Source organism: Pseudoliparis swirei, chromosome 17 (genome assembly GCF_029220125.1).
Source record: "Pseudoliparis swirei isolate HS2019 ecotype Mariana Trench chromosome 17, NWPU_hadal_v1, whole genome shotgun sequence".
Classification (NCBI taxonomy): domain Eukaryota; kingdom Metazoa; phylum Chordata; class Actinopteri; order Perciformes; family Liparidae; genus Pseudoliparis; species Pseudoliparis swirei.
Window position 1 is genome coordinate 10,524,438 of NC_079404.1, and position 22,411 is coordinate 10,546,848.

The 22,411-nt window shown below is 42.6% G+C and overlaps 2 protein-coding genes across 7 annotated transcripts; both read left to right on the top strand.

Annotated features, from left to right (window-relative positions):
• The first annotated feature begins 199 nt into the window (after positions 1-199).
• On the top strand, positions 200-10,879 carry si:ch211-130h14.4 (uncharacterized). 6 transcript variants are annotated; one of them, XM_056435751.1, is made up of 14 exons: positions 200-419; positions 506-598; positions 2,229-2,336; positions 2,563-2,718; positions 4,639-4,719; positions 4,835-4,973; positions 5,068-5,185; positions 7,622-7,703; positions 9,539-9,642; positions 9,809-9,869; positions 9,980-10,050; positions 10,128-10,267; positions 10,374-10,476; positions 10,569-10,879. In XM_056435751.1, exons 2-13 carry the CDS (start codon positions 524-526, stop codon positions 10,472-10,474), a joined length of 1,236 nt encoding a protein of 411 aa, XP_056291726.1. In that variant the 5' UTR covers positions 200-419; positions 506-523; the 3' UTR covers positions 10,475-10,476; positions 10,569-10,879. The 6 variants fall into 6 exon arrangements, with proteins under 6 accessions (XP_056291726.1, XP_056291725.1, XP_056291724.1 ...); XM_056435750.1 differs by having other exon boundaries at positions 9,980-10,033; positions 10,550-10,879; XM_056435749.1 differs by having other exon boundaries at positions 9,980-10,033.
• A 727-nt stretch (positions 10,880-11,606) lies between these two features.
• tbxtb (T-box transcription factor Tb) lies at positions 11,607-14,320 on the top strand. Its single transcript, XM_056435848.1, has 8 exons — positions 11,607-11,812; positions 11,910-12,174; positions 12,360-12,494; positions 12,684-12,745; positions 12,828-12,889; positions 12,975-13,151; positions 13,495-13,627; positions 14,050-14,320. The coding sequence occupies exons 1-8, from the start codon at positions 11,607-11,609 to the stop codon at positions 14,318-14,320; spliced, it is 1,311 nt and encodes a 436-aa protein (XP_056291823.1).
• The last annotated feature ends 8,091 nt before the right edge of the window (positions 14,321-22,411 follow it).

Genomic DNA, 22,411 nt, shown 5'->3' on the forward strand with positions numbered 1-22,411 from the left:
TGTGGCACTCTGAGCTACAAAGAACCATGTGTTATACCTGCTGCAATGAACTTCATGAACTGCTCAGGGGGAAACAGCAGGCCAGGGACCAGTTGAGTGCGTAGAAACAAGCCAAACACATTTGAAGATACATTTAGCCTGTGTTGGTTCTCTTTAGCTGCCTTATACACTGTATTGTGCTGACCATTAAACCAGTGTGTGTGGGGCGGACAGCAATCACATGCCAGCCTTTGATACAAATGCAATCTTCATTCAGGGTCACAAACATATGCATGTGTACAGTGTGAAGGTTCTCCATTGTTCTCTGTAACTTGGTAACCGCAGTGTAGTAAACTCTGAAGTCACATGTTGGACAGAAGACGCCACAGTCGTCTGTCTTCAGGACATAATCGTTTGTTTGAAAAGTCCACCACCAACTGGTAAGCTATTTTTGTAAAAATGACTCAGGTAACATTGTTGTTGGATGTTATTTTGGAATTTGATGCCAATAATCTTTTCTCTGAAGGTCAATCGAGGAATTGCTATGAGATCTGAGTGCAAAGGCCTTCATCGATCCAGCACTCTGGATGCACACGTATTACCTGTTGCTGTCAGAAAGGTATTTCAAATAACCCACTCATCAATTCGTGAGAGTTTCATATTTTTATCCTGCTGCTATCCTGTTATTGTGGTCCAGGACGGGACATGACAGATTTGTCATCCATGTAATGTGAGTAAACAAACACGCTGCCAGAGTACGGCACATTGTCGCCATTCAGTGTCACAAAGTGTTTTTGTTGTCGCATGTTGCGGACTGAGATCATAGCTGAGCCCGTACCGTGTGTACCAAGACCCGGTCGGCCCTCCCGTGGTGATATTATACTGGCTCTGTGACCCAAAGTCTGGTAATCCTGCTCTATTGTGTCTTTTCAATCATGCCCTTGTTTATGTCCCTCTCTCTGGTATTCACTGCTGTCTGGTACGCCTGAAGCCAAGCTTGACTGTGTCTGTCTTGCGGGTGAGAGCCGCATTATCATGTCTGAAGTAGCTCAACTACTTGTATTTATTGGAAAAGTAGCATTTAAAGAAGCAGAAGCTGACAACAAGTTGAGATGGTTGGTCTTCATTCGTTGTTAGTTGTTCCCTTCCTTTTTTTTCATCTCTGCCTTCTTTCATTCTTTTGCCACAAGCTGCTCCTGTTCACACCTGCAGCATCTAATATCTTTATTTTCTATTTGTATCTGCAATGTCTCTACCTTTCTCTTCATGGATCAGGAGTCAAAAAAGAAGAATAAATGGCTGCAGCACCATGCTCACTATCTAGCAGAGTGACGTGGTACAGCAGGACAGCTGCATTATCCTCCACTGATTTATAGCGGCAGGGAGCGCAGATGGATGCCACCTTCGCCCCGTCACCGACACTTTGCACACAGCAGTGAGAGCAAAAGGACTGCTGGTCCCTTTACTCTGCCACGGCAGTATTACTGTGGCAACGGAGAAGATAAATCCCTCTTTTCCAGCAGCTTTTGTGAGAAAAGACAAAGCAGACACTTCCCAAACAGACTCGGCCATAAACTCCAATAATGTGGTCATTCAGTGGCAGCCAGCTAAGAACGAGGCATTCCCTGAGACGGGGCGACCTCATGAGAGAAGTCTTGGATCAGAGAGCACTGTCCCCCCATAAAACTTCAAGCATGTACATTTTTCATTTAAGGGTTATAAAAGTGAGCCTGTAGCTCCATGTTTTTGTTGTTAATCTTCTGTGGCATGCATCATGCTAGTCCCATTAGCATTCTTTGGTAACATGCTCCACATTTTGCATTATTTTCCATTTTACATGTTCTCTTTCTACTCAGGGGCAAGACAGCATTTTCTTCACAATGTAGGAGTTGAATTCTGCCTCTAAAACCTCTCTCTGCAACTTCTGTTGGGTACCCGTCTTTATCAGGATTAAATAAGGACACTGTCGCCCGATGATATACTTAGAGCAGATCACAGCCTTCCAAAATTGTTTCCCAGAGACATGCAGGAAATAATGTGAGGGCTTTGGAGAGGAGGTGGGCATATTCCTCCTCCGTATTTATTATTTATTTTTTTGTCTGGGTATTGCAAGAACACAATGTGAATCTGTTGTGTGGGAGGTTGCTTTTGGCAGATGACAGGGATTACCAAACATGCATTCTTTTTGTAATCGTCAGGCAAGCTGACTGACTCCCACAGCATCTAAATTGGGTTTTTACTGTTGACAGGCAGGGGATGAAGTCAAAACTGAGCCCCGGAGGAGGAAGGCAATGCGTAACATCGGTCCAGACCTGGACCAAGAGGCCAAGGCCAGGGGTCAGGCTCAGCTCGACCAGGTTGATAAATACTGAACATAAAAATTAAAAATAAACATTAATTGTCCCGAAAGCTCGATCATGCGATGAGAGATTGTTGTAGAAGGAAATACCCACTTCTCATTGTTTAGTCACCAATCAATGTACCATCTCATTATCTTTGTAGTCAACACTGAAGCACTGCCTGTATACCTTTAGCTCATTTCCTCTCAGGAAGTGTCCTTTCATTTCTGTGATTATCCTCCAGCGCCACCTAGAGGCGTACAGGAACATGCACCGTCTCCGAGACGCTCTCTGCCGCCGCTACGCTGCCCTGCTCACGGGCAAGGTTCGCTCCCAGAGAGCGCGTCTGCAGCGGAGCGACGAGGCAGCCACAGCGAAGGCACAGAAGGAAACTAAGCAGGTAAATCACTGGATGTTGACGTTGGTAGTCTGAGGGCTTTATCTGTGTGTGTCGCAGAGGTCAAGATATCTCTGACATTCAGTTTGAATGGTTTCAAGTGTTTTTTGCCTTGTAGTTATATTTCTCAATATGTAGTATATTATTTGTTAGGAAACACAAAATATGCAACACCTTCATCAATGGTGTCCATGCATAATGTTACTACACAACTATATGAAATTAACTATCCAGTCTCGAATATATGTCTTCTCTCTATGCACTACGACCGGGGTTATGTGATTATGTTCATCCATGGTCCAGGTTGTTTGAGCTATTCTTCTTCATTGCGGGATCTAAGGTCACAGTGGATTATTTTGTTGGTTTCTTTTTTTTCACATTCATTTTAAAATAAAATTGTTTAATATTTTTTTTTGGGTGGGGGGGGTATTTTTCTCAGGGCATTCTGTGTCCAAATAGCCCGGAGCAGTTGATTTGCATTTTTGGTCAGCATTAGATCTCACAATGTCATATTTATTAGGATTTACATGAGCCTTGATTTTACATTTGTAACTACTAGAGAAAATGTTTTGATGTAAACTGTAAAAATGTACAAGTCAACATTTCAGCTTCAGTCTGCAGGACAAGTATTTTGGAGGCCTATTTTGCTTCCAGGCTGCTGTTTTCCTAACTCTGTGTTACACGTTGTCTGGGCTCAAATACACAACCCTGCTAATCAAAGGCTCTGTTTTCACAGCATAGCCACTTTTTCTTTTACATGCATGTCATTGAAAACAATTACAGCTGCTGTTTACAACTTACTCCTGTGAGTCTTTGAGTCTTGCAAAATAAAGTCTGCTTCAGGGTTGATGAATGGGACTTTTGTAGTATGAACCTACTTAATTTAATGTTAACTAGCTGCAGATGAAACAAATCATTTGCAAGTGATGTTTCAGCAGTTCATCCATTCTATTGAAGCAAAGACAGGTCCTTATATTGTTTACATTAGAAACAACAGAATACCTGAAGAGTAAATTGAATCACCACTGAATTATTAATGTGGAAATTTATAGCATTACAAATTGTTATATATATTTTTTTTAATGTCTTATTTGAAATGTATTATGTTTATCAGTATGAGTGACCTTAAAACCACCAATTAAGATCGATGATTTGCAAAGTAAAATATGTCGACTCTATTAATTCATTTAAACATCAACAATAAGGTTTTACTAATTGTGACATGTCCCACTTAAGTTGTTGATAAGACTGATATTATTATGACATTTATACTATGACCTTCACTCTCATACATCCTTTCACTTCTTTATTCCTTTTCTTTTGTTTGTTTGGTTTTAGCAATTGTAGTTACCTGTTCTTGCATATAATTCTCCTTCTGCCGTCTGCTCGTCTCTGACGGTGTGAAAAGAGCAATAAGCTTTAGAGAGTGGCCGCATAGAGGGGGTCTAACATGAGAGAGATCCTGTCTTATCTGCCCCCCACCCACACACACACACACACACACACACACACCCTCCAGTAAAAGCAGAGCTTCGTCAGGAGGATGTAAATGTGCTCTCTAAGACTTGCACTTGGGGGAGGACAATAAGAGCACAATAAAGGTCTATAGAGGCCCTCCAGTAGGAATCCTACTTCAAATTGCCAAGCAAATGAAACTACCCGTTGTTTCCTCAGCTCAGATCGAGAGGCTGTGTTACAGACACAGAGGTGAGGCAGGACTAAAGCAGGCAAAGGCCAGAACACCTGCTGGGCCCTAATTGGTCCTTGCTCTTGTTAATGGCTTCCTGTGGCTGCGTGTTTACTTCTCATTTGTTCTGGGTACTCTGTTTCCCAGCACCTGAAACAAGGGAGGGTCTCTTGAAATATCTCTTCCCACAACAGATCTCCAACTGTCTCTCTCCCTCCTTCTCTTTTATTCTTCAGAAACAAAAGAAGTTGGCCTTCACCAAGCTGCAGCACAATGACTCATACCTGAAGGCCCTCCCCAAAACCAGCTACTACCTGGTAGGTTTTGTCCCAGTACTGACACTCAACGACACTTGACTTTAATCCATCATTGATTGGTTCATCTCTCCCTGTGACATTCATCAGTGTTCTGTCGCTGTATTTTTGTTCTCAGATCTTTGACCTCCAGAAGCAGTTAGCTGAGCGAGGACATCTGAGGAGCCACCACGACTTGGAGGACTTCTATCGCTGCATCAGATATAACTGCCCTCCATCTCAGCTACACAATAGTCTGGAGGATGTCAGGATAAGGAGTTGAGTAATTTAGTATATATATTTTTTTTAAATCCTTGATCTATTATGGAAAAACCCGTAGCTGTAATTTTTGTGTTGATGAAATGTTAACAGTGCTGGAAAGCAGACCTGCAGCTGATTTGATGACTCAACACAAGACTTCAGAGAAGCATCCCTGCACTGCTGAAGATAGAAGAGAGGAAGTTCTCTCCAGATGGAGACAACCTACACAGTAATACGACAGTATATTTTTTTGATTCTCATGGGTATTATTGACCATTCACCGATTATTCTGTGAAAGTAATCTTTATCTCTGCTGCTTTGATAATACAGCCTCCAGCATTAAGTACTTTTAAAGCAGCAGTTTGACACATTTCACACATCTGCTTTAAAGTGACACGTAGAGGTTTTGATATGTTTTTTTGTTAATATTATACAGCCGGATAAAATGATTGCGCTAATTATCTTTCAAATACATTTGAACAATTATATATATATATTTTTTTTTTTTTTTTATTTATTTTTTTATTGAAGAGAGTATATTCTGTGTATTTGAGAATCTACATGTCTGAAGTTGTATGTGTGAAAGATGCAGCTGGTGGAGGGCTGGCGGGGACATGGTACTCAGCTGTAGAGGCCTCCGGTCCACTGGGCCTCTGTTTGCTCCGCCTGTAAGAACCAACACAGACTCCACTGCAGGCTTGTTTAGCATTGGCCCTCCTGAAGGAGAGAGCTGATTACTCACGTAGAAGTGAGATGACCAAACACAAGCTGGATACTCCCCTCCTCGGGCGGTTGCTTTGACTCTTCAAACATCATCCGGGGGAAAATGTCGTAATTAAGCCCGCTGCAAAAGAAATATAGCAATTGAACCGGCGGTGTCACTTCATGCCAGCACTGCGAACAGATGCTGAACTGTTTGTCTCATTTGAGGCTGTATGGGCTTCCAGGCAAACGGTGTTCCACTCACCAAAACATGGCAGAGATAATCTGAGAGCCAACTTTCATGAAGATGTTGCTTATAACCGACACCGTCTTTCAACTTGACACAACTTTACACTTGAACTGACAATAAATTCTTTCAGGATTTTCCCTTCAGCTGATTTCCTTCAGCTGGAGTTGTCACCTAAAATTAATTGGAATTAAAATATCTTACAATGTTAGCATTTTCACTCAAACTGACTCTTGACTCTGCACTTACATTTAATTGGACACGTGTAACTTCATTCATTGTTCACATTTGACCTGTAACTTAAGCTTCTCTCAGCACATCCGTTTTAACTGCTATTTTCCTGAGGCCCAAGTGCAACTGCCACTTCAACAGTATTTTACTTTATTTCCTTTTCTTTATTGGAAATGATAATGAGCAGAAACTATTACGTTGAAAGCCCTTTGAAGAATTTTACTCTCAAAGGGCTTTCTGCAATTGTTTCTTAATTTCATAACACTGGCGATTAGCCAAAATGCTATGAGCATCAAATACAAAGTTCACAAGTCACACCATTCAATCCACTGATCTCCAATGCATGTAGTTCAGATCCACTTTACATGTGTGCACCTGCTCATATCCCCCTTGTGCCCTTTGGGTTTAGTGATGTCATGTTGTGAATGTATTACAGAACAGTGTCGGCCACTTTTTGTTAATTAGGGCCGAACTCTGTTTGGTAGAAGCACGTATGATGTTAGCACAACGCTGCCACCGTGAAACAGCTCATTGGCTCGGGGACATCAGGAGCTTAGAAGGCACGTGAAGGCTTGCGCTGACAAGTCCTCCATCAGTGTGAAAATCTCACCGCTCCACAGACTAACATGGCGAGTGAGCACGGGCACATTTCCCACATCCGTAAGAAATACCCGAAATATAAGCAATTAGAGCTGAAGCCAAAAAGTTACGCAGTCGACAAAGCCTTTGTTTATGCCTTTTAAGTAATGAGCCAAGTCATCCAATCTGTTCTGCTTTGTGGCTATTTATATGCTTATTATTAGCAGCTATGATTTATTGTGCAGTTGAGGCAGTAATTTGCTCTCGTTGTGGCCATCTGGTCATGGTCTCTTCAACATGTTGAATTTCACGAGTATGCATTACAGGTCTACAAAATGAGATTCACCAGACCATTCCTATAAACTGACTCCAACGATTGGAACTAGCACATAAGACAGGGTTGGTGTCGCTGCATCTTATTCAGTAGAATCTTGCTCGGCAACAATTTAATGAGTTATCATTAGTTGTTCATCATCAAGCTATGGCACTAGTACTGTACATATGACAGGTCCACATCCTCATTCCTCCACCTGCCTCCTCCTACTAGTGTTAGCGGGTCTGTTGCCTGCTGCTCTGTCCTGTGGGTAAACGCTGCCTTCTTGCTCAGGAGTTCTGTCTGGAGCCAGTTTGCACCCAGCAGACAAAGTGTGGTGTCACCTGTGTGCGCAGTGTTATTGGTGTGAGCTGCACCACACCATGCTACTCTTGAGAAGTAACACACCATTAGGAATATCTTAACAACCCAATATTTATTGTGCATGCATCACAGCCGTGAGGACGAGAAATACGTTCCTCAATCATTATCCATTAGGTTAAGTATCATGTTGATGGCTTCTCATCCTTCCCAACTGTAGAATTTACTATGTGTGTGTGTGTGTGTGTGTGTGTGTGTGTGTGTGTGTGTAGGTTATTACAGCAAGGGTCTGGTCCTGAGGAGATCTTTGGTGGCAGCCAGATGAAGGATGAAAATGAGCAAATGTTTCCCAAGGTTAGTGTCAAAACCACAGAGGCAGTAATCTTACTCTCCAGTCAGAGGCAAATACACCCGGAGCGGTGATCCCCCACTAACTCCTCAAACCGACTCTTTTCACCACCTGAATGTAAATTATGATTATATGGACCCAGTAGCAGGTGAAATGTGCCCCCTATGTGTTTGGTGCATGTGGCTGCAGTCTAACAAACAATAAACTTATTTTATTCCGTGCACAGAGTTAGATGAGAGGTTGATACCGTTCTCGGATGCGTGGCAAGGAATAGGCTCACCGTGCCGATGACCAAAAGAGCGAAGAGAAGAGTTTATGGTTTAAATCATGAAACTTGAGAAATAATATTAAGAGGCGCTGGAGGCATAGAGAGCGTTATTTCCCATCTTTCCAGTGTACAGAGATCAGGAGAGAACATTGGAGGTGAGGTTTAGGTGCTGAGATGAGCATATACGGACGAGCATGCAGGACTCATTTCTCTCTCACCTCCGTGTCAAACCGGGGGCCTGAGCAAACAGAGCATGAGCCTGGCGGGAGGGAAAGCCGGAGAAGGCAAACAGTGGTCAGACCAGACCGGTGGAAGCCAGCCGGCACGCAGAAGAATTACTCACCACAGCTCGGTGCTGACAGCTCAGGCCTGTCACACCATCCTGAAGGAGTCCTTCCAGGGTTCAGGCTGCGAGTGTTGGTGAGGATCCTTCCTGCATGTGTGGGAACAAGAAACACTTTACTTTAACTCAGAATAATATAAGACATTCAACCTTTCTAATACAGCGTCAGGGAGCCGGTGATCCACTCTGTGGTCCTTCTGAGGTCATATTTAGTTTTATTTTAATGATATTACATTACACTGATATGTTCTTTCATTATCTAATCCACTATATTTCTGGGATAAATGAATGAGGATGTATTGAAGGACAATACCAGTGTTTGACCATCTTTGAGCCCATCAAATATAGTTTATATGATAACTTTAGTGCTTTAGATACGTCAATGTGTTGTTCACAACACACAGTTTGCCATATGGCTTCCTTTCGTTGTACTATGATAATCAGCAAGCAAAGAAACTTATAGAATATAAATTTACATTTTTAAAATCCATTTACACGGATAAACTACATTAGCACGCAACAATGCCGAGTAAAATCAAAGCATACCTTACTGGGTGAAATGGAAATAAGTGGCGGCCTGAAAGGAGAATACCAGCATTTTAAAATACACTACACAACATTATAAATATGATGTAATGTTAAGTGATTTTAGGTAAATCTGTTAAAAGATAGAAAAACACTTTTTCCTTTTAGTTCTATCAAAGCAAACTGAATGCAGACTCGATTGTGTTCTCTGAAGTTTATTTGAGTTGCACCTACATTTCATCCTTTGAGGAATGAATGGGCTGGGGGATCTATATAGCACCATAGAGATCAATAACATTAATTCACAGTGCTGCAGGCCCACATCAGGAAGTAGCCGAGTGTGACAGTTAGCACTGGGTGGAGTGTTGGAGGAGGAGAGAGAGGCGCCAAACGAGACACTAGCATTGTGGGAAATGACACTGGCTGTGACACCTACGACTTTTACACCATGGTTACCTCATCTCGTATACAAGGGGTCTTCTCTTTTTAAATTACAAAACGAGTAATGGACAAGGAAATGATCGATAAATGTAATATGTGCCACCCACAGATGAAAGCCCCCACATTTGCAACCCTACAGCCTCACTTTATGAGGAGCTTCCAGGGCCGGATGCCTGATTTGATAGGTCAGCCGTCTTTTATTATCACTGTGTGGCCCCTCACAGAGGTAAACGCTGATGTTTACTACTTTGTCTCGATCACAGATTATCCCAGAGACTCTTGAGACGAGCGGGAAAGCGGAGATTTACTTGAGACGGCTCCGACGAATGCATGACCTGTGTTTGACAAACATGGCTTTCTCTAAAAGGTTGGTACTTCAGCAAGCAGGCAGACACATGAAGGAAATGCTGCATCGACATGGATGGTTAAACTCTTCTTCGATAAGTTTAGTTCAGGAGCACATTTAGAGAGACTTTCCACTGCTCTTTAAACTGAGGTTTGTTTTTCTCTGCTTGCTGTGAACTTTGCTCCAGACTGCTGGACAAGGAGACTGACTCTCTGAGCTGGCAGGAGGAGCGAGGCAACCGAGATTTGGTTAGTAACACAAACCAGCCACAACACAACACTGCGGAGCGCGATGGAAGCTAACACGTAGCTGCCACACACAATCTGCCTTAAACGTGTGTTTGTTTTTCCTTTGGAAGCCTCCACGGCAACAGGTCACACCGAATAAAGTTACCAGAAGGCAGTATTCATTTGTGAGCGTGACACTGCGGTACGACAGGTCTGGATGGAAATCATGTGTTTCGTGAATTGAGTAAAATACTTGTTCCCAAACTTGCTCCTCCGTAGATGCTTCCCGTCATTGACTCCACACAACGGAAGACGAGTCAAACCAACCAGCCGCCTCTCTGCTCTCAGAAACGGCCAAGAAGAGTCTGTAATGCGGGGCCCTCACATCCCCAGAAGCCCCGCACAATTACCTCTGCCAGGTGCATGGAGGCATACATGAATCATATTTATTTGTATTTGTTTCTTGGAGACACAAGTCTGATTGTCACTTGGCATTGTGCATGTGTGTGGGTGTTTTCTTGGCAGACACCCGTTTTCTGAGACTCTGGGTTGGGACACAGCAGTGTGCTGCCGTAAAACACCTGATCCTTTATCCATTGAAGATGTGTGTCAACAAAAGCATGTGAAGGTTAAACATATTTCTCCGATTCAATACATGTATTTGTTAAGATTGCATTGTTTGTTTTAAGATGACATTTCAGTTGTTTTTTCTATCTTCAGATAATTGATCGTGGGTTCAAGCTATGGAGAAACTACACAGAAAACACATCTGATTGAAGATATCACCACAATCACTTATGGTCCGCAATGTAATCTTATAACGTGATGTAACTAACATACGGGAAATACACAATTTGCATATTTTGTTTACATTACAAATGTGTTGATTCCATGTCACACTGCATGGTTAATGACTATTATACTTTTATAGTATCTTTAAATAACCTTTTCTTACTTTAAGACAATATTTGTATATGTTCGGCAATGACTTGAGTCATAATTTCTGAAATAAAAATGTTACTATAACATTTTACTGTTTGAGAATGATGCAATTGTTAAGGACGTGGTTATGGTACTTGAGTGTAATTGTCATCTATTTGCTATAGTATATATTTATATGGTAAATAATGTATTCATTAATTCATCTTAGGATCTTCTTCTTTCACCTAATTGACACAATGTTACCTCACAACACAGAACTGAAGACGTCACAGGTTTCTTGAAAATTGCCTAAACTGTCTTATCAAATCTACAAAAAAAGTGTCAACACATAAAGACATGTTGAGTTGTTATCATAAAAGTAGGTAATATTCCTTATAAAAAGCTCAAGAAAGCATCCTGGATCTAAATCTGAGACCTCAGGGGCTAAAAGACAGCCATGCTCAGCCGCCCACAGTGGTTTGGCTTCAGCAGGTGTGTCTTTGATCTAAGTGTCAATGTTTACAGGTCGATGTAATAAAGTGGGTTTCACTGCGTTATTCAAGAAGCTGCCATCCTGTGGACCTCAATGATATGGCTGCTCAGAGCCAATCGGTGGCAAGCCCGCAAAGATCAAAGAGGAGGCGAGCCAACCATCTCTGCTCCAGACACCCTTCCTGAGACGGAGCTTCTCTTCGGCCTATATATTTGGGAGCTGTTCGTGACGTCCAGTGTCCTGAGATAACTGATTGTCTTTGTGGAGACGCAAAAAGAGGAAAGCGGTTTAGTTTTTGGGAACTGTGACTATCTATTCAGCCCTGCATGGAGCTGCTTGGCAGGATGGCCACAGGCGCGGGTGAGTGTCCCGAGAAGGCCAGCCAAAGCCGGGTGGACCACCTCCTCAGTGCCGTGGAGAGTGAGCTTCTGGTTGGCAGCGAGAAGGGCGACCCCACGGAGAAGGAACTCAAACTATCCCTGGATGAGAACGAGCTTTGGCAGCAATTTAAGGATCTTACAAATGAAATGATAGTTACAAAGAATGGCAGGTGAGCTTAAATACAAACACACAGTATGCAATACCAGATCAAATAAAATATGAAGTACAACATAAATCATTCTTGATCGTTCTTTCTTTTTATTAAGACGCATGTTTCCGGTGCTGAAAGTGAACGTGTCTGGACTGGACCCGAATGCCATGTATTCTTTGTTGCTGGACTTTGTATCTGGAGACAATCACAGGTGGAAATACGTTAACGGGGAGTGGGTCCCTGGTGGTAAACCTGAACCTCAAACCCCCAGCTGCGTGTGCATTCACCCGGACTCTCCAAACTTTGGGGCGCATTGGATGAAAGCCCCCGTCTCCTTTTGTAAAGTCAAACTCACCAATAAACTCAACGGAGGAGGTCAGGCAAGTAGAAGAGACAATGCGCGATATTGTTGGACTTTCATTGTTTTTCCTCGGTAAAAAACATTTTCCATTTTATTTTTTTTAAACCACGAAATGAAAAAATATATAAACGTGGAAATGAAAACGACAAATCTGGCATATTAAATAACCATCTATGTATTTAACTTTTTTCTTTTCTTTTTCAGATAATGTTAAATTCTTTGCACAAGTACGAGCCCCGCGTTCATATCGTCCGGGTTGGAGGCCCGAGGAGGATGATCACCAGCCACTCTTTCCCAGAGACACAGTTCATTGCAGTAACAGCATACCAAAACGAAGAGGTTAGCAATACAATATATTAAAATCGTATTTTAAACTAAAATGACTCAATACATTAATATTGATTCTCGTATGCGCGCAAAATGTCTGCGTAATTTACGCACAGGATTTACGCACATAATTTTGTATACCTTTTATTTTCATTATTATTAATGCTCATGATTCTCTTCTCATTTATGTTTGGATTTTAGATAACTGCTCTTAAAATAAAGCATAACCCTTTTGCCAAGGCCTTCCTAGATGTGAAGGATAGGTAAGAGTTCCATTATTGATGTATTTGTAAATGTTTAGTTTAACATTGTTTAACCTATATCATCAACAATAAAAAATTTCAGAAGTGATCACAGAGACACAAGAGAAGATGCCATTGAAAACCAGCAGTCGACTTATTCTCAATGTGAGTATTGTGTTATTTCTTCTGATTTCATGTCACATTGTGGTGCTCATAGCTTTATTGTGTATCTTCTCATCCGTGGAAGCAGTAGGTGGTTGGTTTATTCCAGGCTCAGGCGGTCTTTGCCCTCCTGCCAGTCCTCACAGCCAGTTTGGGAGTCCCATCTCCCTCTCGCCATCCCACGGCTGTGAGCACTACTCCACCCTAAGAAACCACCGCTCTTCCCCCTACACCAGTCCGTATGCCCATCGGACCAACTCGCCCAGTGAGTGTTCTCTTCCTGCCTTTTCCGTCACACATCCAGGATTTACACCACTTCCTCCATGGCTATCAACAAGAAACGCAAACAAATGTCGCTGAGCACAGAATGTCTTGAATTCCTCTGGCTTTTGTGTGAGTGGAGCCACAAAGCTGTAAACGGTTGGGCTTCAGACGAGGAATGTATGGAGAGAATATTCACACGTTCGGCTATCATACTAATATCAGGGGGACAGGAAGTCTTGAATCATACAAAGCAACATGTTCACTCATATGATTTCTGACAAATATATTTGAAATCACGAGTGGCTGAATCTGCTAAACCCCAGTGCTTCTGTCGTGTGTTTCAGTCAGTTACTCCGATAACTCGCCAGCCTGTCTGTCGATGCTCTCGAGCCACGATAACTGGTCCAGTCTACAGATGCCAACACACTCCGGTATGATGCCCATGGCCCACAATTCCACCTCTGGTACCAACTCTAGGTTTGTGTTGTGATTTTTTAAAATTATATATTAACCACAAAGAATATGGCATAGACAGAAAAAATAGATCATTTACAAAACAAGAAAACAACTGTGAAAAGTTACAGGTAACAAGGCATTGGGATATTATCACAGGTGTAAGATACACAAAGTTAGACAGTAAACTCAATATGGTGAGAAAAGAAAAGACAAAAGCTTGTGTAGTATATCAGACATTGGTGGAGAGAAAAAACGACATACGTTGATGCATTTCTTGTTGTAATGATATTTTGTGCACGAGCTGTCCCCTCTTCACATTATGTTAAAAAAGTTAGATTTGTTTAATGTGTTTACACAAAATAATTGCACTTTTAACCTTTTGCATAAGTTTCACTTCCAATGAAAAGCTGAGTACGACGTCTTGTCTCCGTGTCTCTGTGCAGCCAGTACACCAGCCTGTGGTCGATGAGTAACTCGCCAATGACTCCCGGGTCCCAGAACGGGGGGATGAACAACGGCCTGAGCTCCCAGTTCCTCCGCGGGTCCAGCAGCCACTACCCGAGCCTGTCTCACTCAGACACAGCGCCCTCTACCGGTTCTCCTCTGTTCGACAGCGGCACAGCAACAGAAGTGCATGACACAAGTCAGTATGACGCCAACCCGCACGGGCGGCTGCCTTCAGCCTGGACTGATGTGACCCCTCCGTCCCTCTGATGGAAGCGTCTCTGCACGCTTTGGGACGGCCATGAAATAATGTCTGCAGGCTGTTTCATCTGCTGTGATCTAATGGAAGAATCCATCTCAAATAAAGTCCGTTTTATGTGTTGTCCAAATCAAATTTCACAGGCAAGATACTGTTTTCAGTTTTTGGACGTATATCTTCACTTCTTAATTAGTACTAATAACAACCTTTTGAGTTTTGAAAGGCTTTGAGTTGTTGAAGTAACCCGTCAATAAATCAGCAAGTGTTATATGTGTTTTCAACTCAAGAAATCAAATGAATATTGCCCTTATTTTTGGTCGATTTCCCTTTGAATTCAGCGTTTTCTTCAACATAGCAGGATGAACTTATCGTTTCATGTTTGTAAACCAAAAGCCCTTTATTTTGCTTATATTAAGCAGCGTAGCTTCATGAAAACACAGCAGAAGGCAAAAACAATTTGGGAAGTTGAAAAACATACATTAAGTAAGTGAGGTGTAGCATGTAAATAGACTATTGCTTTGTACCACAATGATGCCATTAAAGATATTATGTTTCACATTATTTTTTAAATGAAATGAAGTGGGGGGGGGGGGGTCTCATGTCAATATGCTGCAGACGATATACAACCTTCATTATACAACATGGCAATGTCTCTCAAGTGGCTGTTTTTAAGGGCCAGCTGGCAATAAAAACGGGGGCTTTGCTATACTCTGCGCTTTACGTTGTTTCAATTTTCCAAATTCCCCCAACTTGGTCACAGTGTTCTTTTCTTTTTTTGTGCCATCGTGATGGCACACCACACACCATGTAATTTAATTCACTGAAAAATAGGACGCATCCAGATTTTTGTCCCATTTATTTCATCCTTATAAACAATGTGTAGCTATATGAACTATCCTCCAGAGAGCATTTTTAAAAATCATAATCTCCACGGGTGGTTCACAAAGTCTGGTCCAGGTTTTAGATTAATGGAGGTCCCCAGGAACAATAAGGGAAAGCTTGATTTGGGAGTTCTTTGGTTCCTTGGGAGATAAAATTGGGTCAGTCGTCTAATTGAAATCTCATTAGTACTTTTTGCTAAGATTTTCATAATTTCTACAAAAATCACAGGAGCAATTCAGTTTATTTTATTTTGAATTCAATTGAGGAGCACCGGTTTGATCGAATAATGAACACCATGCAGATATTCGTAAACAGACCCCAAAATTCCCAATCTCTCAGAATCCCAATAGCCTGTTTGTTGGTTTGTTCTCTGTTCATGATCAAATGTACTGTGCTGGCAGAAGCTGTTGAAAAAGAACAACACAATATAAATGCAACATCAACTAAAGTTAACTGGATTTTCCAAAAACAACAAAATGCCTCCTGAATGCTCATATTATGCATGATTGAATATGACATGGAAACATTTTATTGGGTTTGTTTGATGTTTTTATTTGTCATTTATTAACATTGGTTATTACAATTTCTGTATTGTGATATAACTTGGAATGTTACCTTCAAAACTCAAACCCTTCTGCTTCCTTTTTGTGAGTAGAGAAGTGGAACCCCGGAGATCAACTCTCTGCTTTGGCCTTTTCACGTCTCCCTGACATGAGGGCACACATCTTCATTCAAGATATTGGCGACATATGGTCATCTCCTGTGTCATGGGTCTGGTGACGACTGGAAGTGCATTTATTCAGGGACCAACTTATGTCATAAGTTCTTTCAATACATCAAACTGCAAAGTTGAATAAAGCCTGTTTTTCACATTTAAATGCATATTCCAGTGATTCAATAAAGCTATATATTACTTAATATTAAAATAGAACAATACTTGAAAATTGAATGAGAAGCTTCAGAGGTAAAGAAAAGAATCGGACCATCTTCACTACAATTGACGATACTAAACACAACTATAGTGCTCATGCTAAGCGTAACCACCTATAAACTACATCCAAATAATGTGTTGATCAGACTTAAATGAAAACTACTCGGCTCATATTTGCATTATGGCTCCAGCCATCAGTCTTATAGTTCACAATAATTCAGCCCAGAAGATCAAGGCCAGTGTATATAAGGACATCATGACATCCTCCCACTCGTACAAGTAGCAACAACAGACCAACAGCAAGCAGCATACATCTAATCCTCCAACTGCATCTGTGGAGTATATGGTCTCTGTATGTGTCACCATGAGCTGTATGTCTGTGTACAGATATTCAATGTGAGTGGTAATATACGTATCAAATCCATCAACTCAGACAAGAAGATTCATTTCAGGTTCATTTCTTCATTTTTGTGCACTATTTTCTAAATAAATGCACTGCTGTTATTTAAAGGTTCATGTAAACTGATGTTAAATTGAATAGAAGAGCTGAAGTAAAAAGCATAGAATGATATAGTCATACTTGTGATTTGCTTTAAGAGCCAATTATGTCTTCATAGGGCATAATGTTTCAAGCGAGAAAAGATAATGGGACATCTGTCAAAAAAATCAGGGTATTTCTCTTAGCCTAATAATCCTATTATGATCCCAATGGGAAAAAAAGCTCTCTGTCAAAGCAGGGAGCATTGACGCAAGCATGTCTTGACGTCAGTAGCTGCAGTGAATGAGGGATGGGAGGGGGAGAGCCAGAGAGAGAGCCAGAGAGAGAGAGAGAGAGAGAGAGAGAGGCAGAGAGAGAGAGGCGTGTTTGCCTTCAGAAAATACCACGAAATATCAGCGTCATTGGCGCTCTTTGCAATAAATCCGCCGCGGATGTGCGCATACGGACGCACCAGCAGCAGCAACAAATAATAAAACACCCAGCTTATTATTTTCTAAACTATTTGCCCTGACATCCAAGTGAACACATTTAGAAGAAAAAGGACAGGCGTTGCTCTAGAAATCTAAACCATGATGTAGTTATTGGAATATGATCCCGTGACCCGTGTTCATAAATAAATCAGCATATGATAACATTTAGAGAGGAGGAAGAATGTTACGCAACTGGAGTCAGGCACCCAGCTGTGACCTCCATACAATAATGTGTGAATTTTATTTACCTTATACATGCTTCCTTTGGGCAATATTATCAGGAAACACTCCATAAACTTTCATTGTTATGCAGATGATACTCAACTATATTTATCGATAAAACCAGAGGAGAGCAACCAACTCGGTAAAATTCAAGCATGTCTTAAAGACATAAAAACATGGATGACCTGCAACTTCTTGATGTTAAACTCAGACAAAACCGAAGTAATTTTAATCGGCCCTGAGCACCTCAGAGATCAATTATCTGGTGATGTGGTTTCTGTAGACGGCATTGCCCTGGCATCCAACACCACTGTAAAGAATCTTGGCGTTATCTTTGATCGGGACTTGTCCTTTAACTCCCACGTAAAGCAAATCTCAAGGACTGCATTCTTTCATCTACGTAATATTTCAAAAAATCAGGCACATCTTGTCTCAAAAAGATGCAGAAAAATTGGTTCACGCGTTCGTTACTTCGAGACTGGATTACTGCAACTCCTTATTATCAGGCTGCTCTAATAAGTCTCTTAGGTCCCTCCAGTTGATCCAGAATGCTGCAGCTCGTGTTCTCACTAAAACTAAGAAAAGAGATCACATCACTCCTGCACTAGCTGCTCTGCACTGGCTCCCTGTAAAATCAAGAATCACTTTTAAATTCTTCTCTTAACGTACAAAGCCTTGATTGGTGATGCACCATCATATCTTAAGGAGCTTGTAGTACCATATTGCCCCACTAGAGAGCTACGCTCACTAAATGCGGGACTACTTGTAGTTCCTAGAGTCTTAAAAAGTAGAATGGGAGCCAGAGCCTTTAGTTATCAAGCTCCTCTTTTATGGAACCAGCTTCCAATTTCAGTCTGGGAGGCAGACAGTCACCTCATTTAAGAGTAGACTTAAGACTTTCCTCTTTGACAGAGCTTATAGTTAGGGCTGAATCAGGTTCACCTGGTCCAGCCCCTTGATATGCTGCTATAGGCTTATCAGAATCAGAAATCAGAATCAGAATCAGAAACAGGTTTATTGCCAAAGAATGTTCATGAGTCACAAACAAACGAGGAACTTTTTTTGGCGGAAGGTGCAAGAATCGCGCACCAAGACACCGAGGCGCCGTCCGCTGCCGGGGGACGTTTTAGGATGCACTGAGTACCTATCTCCTCTTTTTTCTCTCCTTAAGGATGAATTTTCATCTCTCAATCACACGTTACTAACTCTGCTTTCTCCCCGGAGTCCTTTTGACTTCACGTCTCATGGGGTCATCGGACCCTATGAGACGGCATAGATCCTATCTGCCTGATGGATCGTCTGGGTCGTGGAATTCCTGCTCATGACTACGCCACTGTCCTGTTGAGACTCCGCCCACTGTTGAGACTCCGCCCACTCCTCCTCCCCACCGCCATCTGCCTGATGGATCGTGGAGGTCTCCATCGTGGAATATGCCTACTATGAACTATTCATACACTCTGTCATATTCATTGAATGTATTTTAACTCTAAATCTGTCCTTCTGTACACATTACATCTATTGCATCTGTCCATCCTAGGAGAGGGATCCTCCTCTGTTGCTCTCCTGCAGGTTTCTTCCCTTTTCCCCCTGAAGGGTTATTTGGGAGTTTTTCCTGGTCCGATGTGAGGTTTTGGGGCAGGGATGTCTATGTGTACAGATTGTAAAGCACTCCGAGACAAATTTGTAATTTGTGAAATTGGGCTATACAAATAAACTGAATTGAATTGAATTGAAAGTAAAAGTCCGTGATAATCGGACGTGATGTGTGCAGTTGGATATTTGAGTGCACGTGCAGTCCATTGTTGCGTTGGTAAACGAGGAGCACGGATTGTTTTTCCTTCTCTCTGGCATTCAAGGCTGAGTCCACCCGAGGGGAAAACTGCCATCAAGCAATTTATAAGAGCCAGACCCGTGGCGTCAAAGCCTCCTCTCCTGTACGCGCAACACCACGACTCTCCTGCTACATTAATCACTGCGTTATTCTCACGTTACTCTAGCTCATTGGTGTGAAAGCAAACCTGGTCGTCCAACACTTACAACATGCGTGTTAGTTCGATTGATGTAACTCTGGCACATGGATTAGGAGGTTTTGCGAAAGCAGCGTCACAGACAAATCGAGTATTTTCTTCCCCACGTTGGACTGATGGTGTTGTGGAAGAGAAGGTAGGCTGCCGTACCGCGCGCTCCCCCCACACCACTTCTGCACTACATCGTCTCCAATTTGTCGCCGGGGTGGAATCCTCTCTTCCGTCACAGATGTTGCCGGAGAGCCTTTTCTACCAGCAACTTAGTGCGCAGCACAAATGCTGCCAAAGGGACACGCGCGTGTGCGTGCTTTAGCGAAACCACTTCCAGATAATCTCCGTTTATATTGGCCTATGCTCTGCAAGATACCCAAGAGTTCCCGTTGTGTCGGCTGTGCGTCATCTATGCCTGATTACACTTGCAGTCTGACGTCGCCGAGCCCCATTCAAGCTAAACGTCTCACACAACGTTGACAATCTAAATTGATATTCAAAAAGACAGGAAACGTAATGACGAAACCCACAACCTGGCAACCCACCTTAAGACGCGGATCAACAAGTTTCCTCCAGTGCGTAACTTCCATCTGAGCGGGGTTCGAGCCTCATCCCGCGACACGCACATGATCGAGAAAATCACCTCGTCGGCAAATATTTCTCATTTGTCAAGAGAAACGAGCTCCAGGACTGTCCCTGAATTCACGACTTTTCCAATAGCGGCGGGAATGCAGGAGCTGACCGGCAGCTCCATGCCTCGCTGCGTCTCCAGGTGCTCGACTGGCCACCGCATGGTCACTTTACGCACACCGCACGCTGAAAAGAGGACAAGAGGACATACCGAGAAGGGATCTGAATGAATGGGACTGAGATTTATTCGCGTTTCTCTTTCCGCCTCCCCCAGACTGTTGTTTGTGTTGTATATCCTGCCGGTTGAAGGTGTCTCGCGTTATCAGCAGCTATCGATTCAGCGGTGGATAGATCCATCACTCGAATAGGGAGCAGCAAATGTCGAAGAAACGGAAAGGTCCTGACGACCAGAACTTTGAGGAATCTCCGTCAGCAGGATGCAGCGACCAAGGTAGGAGTCATGGTCAGAAATGAGTGAAGGTTGAGCTGTTGCAAGAGTGCTGGCATGTGATACCTTCAGGGACTGCTTGGTGAAACAACAAAGCATGTCTTAGTAGGCACTACAGGTGTATTGATACCTTCAGGGATTGCTCGGTGAAACAACAGAGCATGTCTTAATATGAACTACAGGTTTGTTGATACCTTTAGGGACTGCTCGGTGAAACAACAGATCATTTCTTAAAATGAACTACATGTTAATTGCAAAGTCTGAGGCACCAGGACTTGGTCAAACCCTCTTGATGTGCAGCCACTACAGCTGCTGTATTTACAACATACAGTATTACAGACTTGTATCCTGAGAACATACTCGTATGTGTTGCTGCAGAATTACTTGTGGTACTCTCTCGTCAATCCTCAGTGGAGTCCCATTGTGTTTCTTCAGGTTCGGTTGCAGAACAGACTTTCACCGACAGCCACAGAAGGCAACAGTGGCATCCGAGTTGTTGCCACCGTATCACTCAGGCAATGAAGGACCTGTTGATTGAGAAACTGCATTATGGATGCTGCTTCACCGAGATTACTAGTTCCTGTTCAGTTGTCAACGCGGGGTGGATTTATTGTGTTGCAGCCTGTGAGTTCTGAGGGATGATCACAGCCAGAGCCCGGCGTGCAAGCGCCGCCTTTTATGTGCACACGAGAAAACAGAAATGCACTGTTGTCGATTCAGATCATAACTAGCAGCGCAGACCGAGCATTAAATGTACATTTCCATCGGTAAATGAAACACAATCAAATGCTTTACTTTACTTTCTTTAAATAATAGGAGAGCCATGATTGGCATTATAAACTGTACATTATCAATAGTGACATTGTTTATTCAGTGTGAGAATTGAATGCCAGATAAACAACTTTAAATATTCTAATATGAAACAATAGCAATAAATAGTAGGTTTGGTAAAAGACACAGACTTAAAGTGATTCAAAATGGTTTGTGTCTTTAGACATTTGGGGTCTCTTTGTTACCAAAAGATTAAAAAATTAGCACTTCATACAGAGGTTCTAGTCCAGGGGCATTGGTCATCGATAGGCCCGGTCAGTCATCCATGGTAACAATTCAGTTTCAATTCAGTTTATTTTGTACAGCCCATTATCACAAATTACCAATTTGGCTCAGCGGGATTTACAATCTGTACACATAGACATCCCTGTCCCAGGACCTCACATCGGATCAGGAAAAACTCCCAAGAAATAGAAAAAAAACCTTGCATCACATTCAATGAATATCATAGAGTGTATGAATAATTGGTAGTAGGCATGGACCATGATCCAGACCTCCGTTATCCATCAGGCAGATGGAGGTAGAGAGGAGGAGTGCATGTGCGGTGTCCCTACCTTCTGACTAGGGGGTTCACCAGAGGGGGCAATGCGCCATCCCTCTGGCCCCGACACTGATCAGCTGTCATTGACTAATGTGGATCCTGCATTGAGTAGTAGAGGGTTATTTTCCACTGCTGCTTACTTACTGACTGCTCTGCATTTAACAACAGACACACAACTCTCTCTCTCTCTCTCTCCACACTAACTGTTACAGGTCAGGTCCCTTTAAAATAAAACCCCCGTGTGTGGAAGTCCTAATCCAGTCGTGGGGATGATCATGATGATTGATTTAGTGCAACATATCACTCTGGTAAACGAAAGCCAGTCCTGTTCTTAGGTTCTGCCTTACTTTCCCCAAAGCCCTGTGGTCTGTGCCCGGTGTAGTTGAAAACATTGGTTCAGCACATCCTTTACTTTCAAATTCAAGTATTCTTTGTTTACAAGAGGCAGTTTTGGATTTGCGTCAATGGGCCGTGTGGCTGCTCTGACGCTGGCAGACGCATGACATGAGTTGTAAGTTCAAGGCCAAGAACAGCATCGTCCTCGAGCAGAGCGTCGTGCCTGCCTGTATGAATAGTGCTGGAGCCGTGGAAACGGCTTGAGCGCGGGTTCGACTTGTTTGGTGTTTCCTC

Bases quoted from the DNA above. Each gene is read 5' to 3' on its own strand.
- si:ch211-130h14.4 (XM_056435749.1), top strand. From the start codon at position 524: ATGAGATCTGAGTGCAAAGGCCTTCATCGATCCAGCACTCTGGATGCA. The intron at 4,974-5,067 runs GTTGAGTAATTT...AAATGTTAACAG, and splicing joins GGAGGATGTCAGGATAAGGA to TGCTGGAAAGCAGACCTGCA. The intron at 10,034-10,127 runs GTGAGCGTGACA...GCTCCTCCGTAG, and splicing joins CCAGAAGGCAGTATTCATTT to ATGCTTCCCGTCATTGACTC.
- tbxtb (XM_056435848.1), top strand. From the start codon at position 11,607: ATGGCCACAGGCGCGGGTGAGTGTCCCGAGAAGGCCAGCCAAAGCCGG. The intron at 12,175-12,359 runs GCAAGTAGAAGA...TTTCTTTTTCAG, and splicing joins AACTCAACGGAGGAGGTCAG to ATAATGTTAAATTCTTTGCA. The intron at 12,495-12,683 runs GTTAGCAATACA...TTTGGATTTTAG, and splicing joins CAGCATACCAAAACGAAGAG to ATAACTGCTCTTAAAATAAA.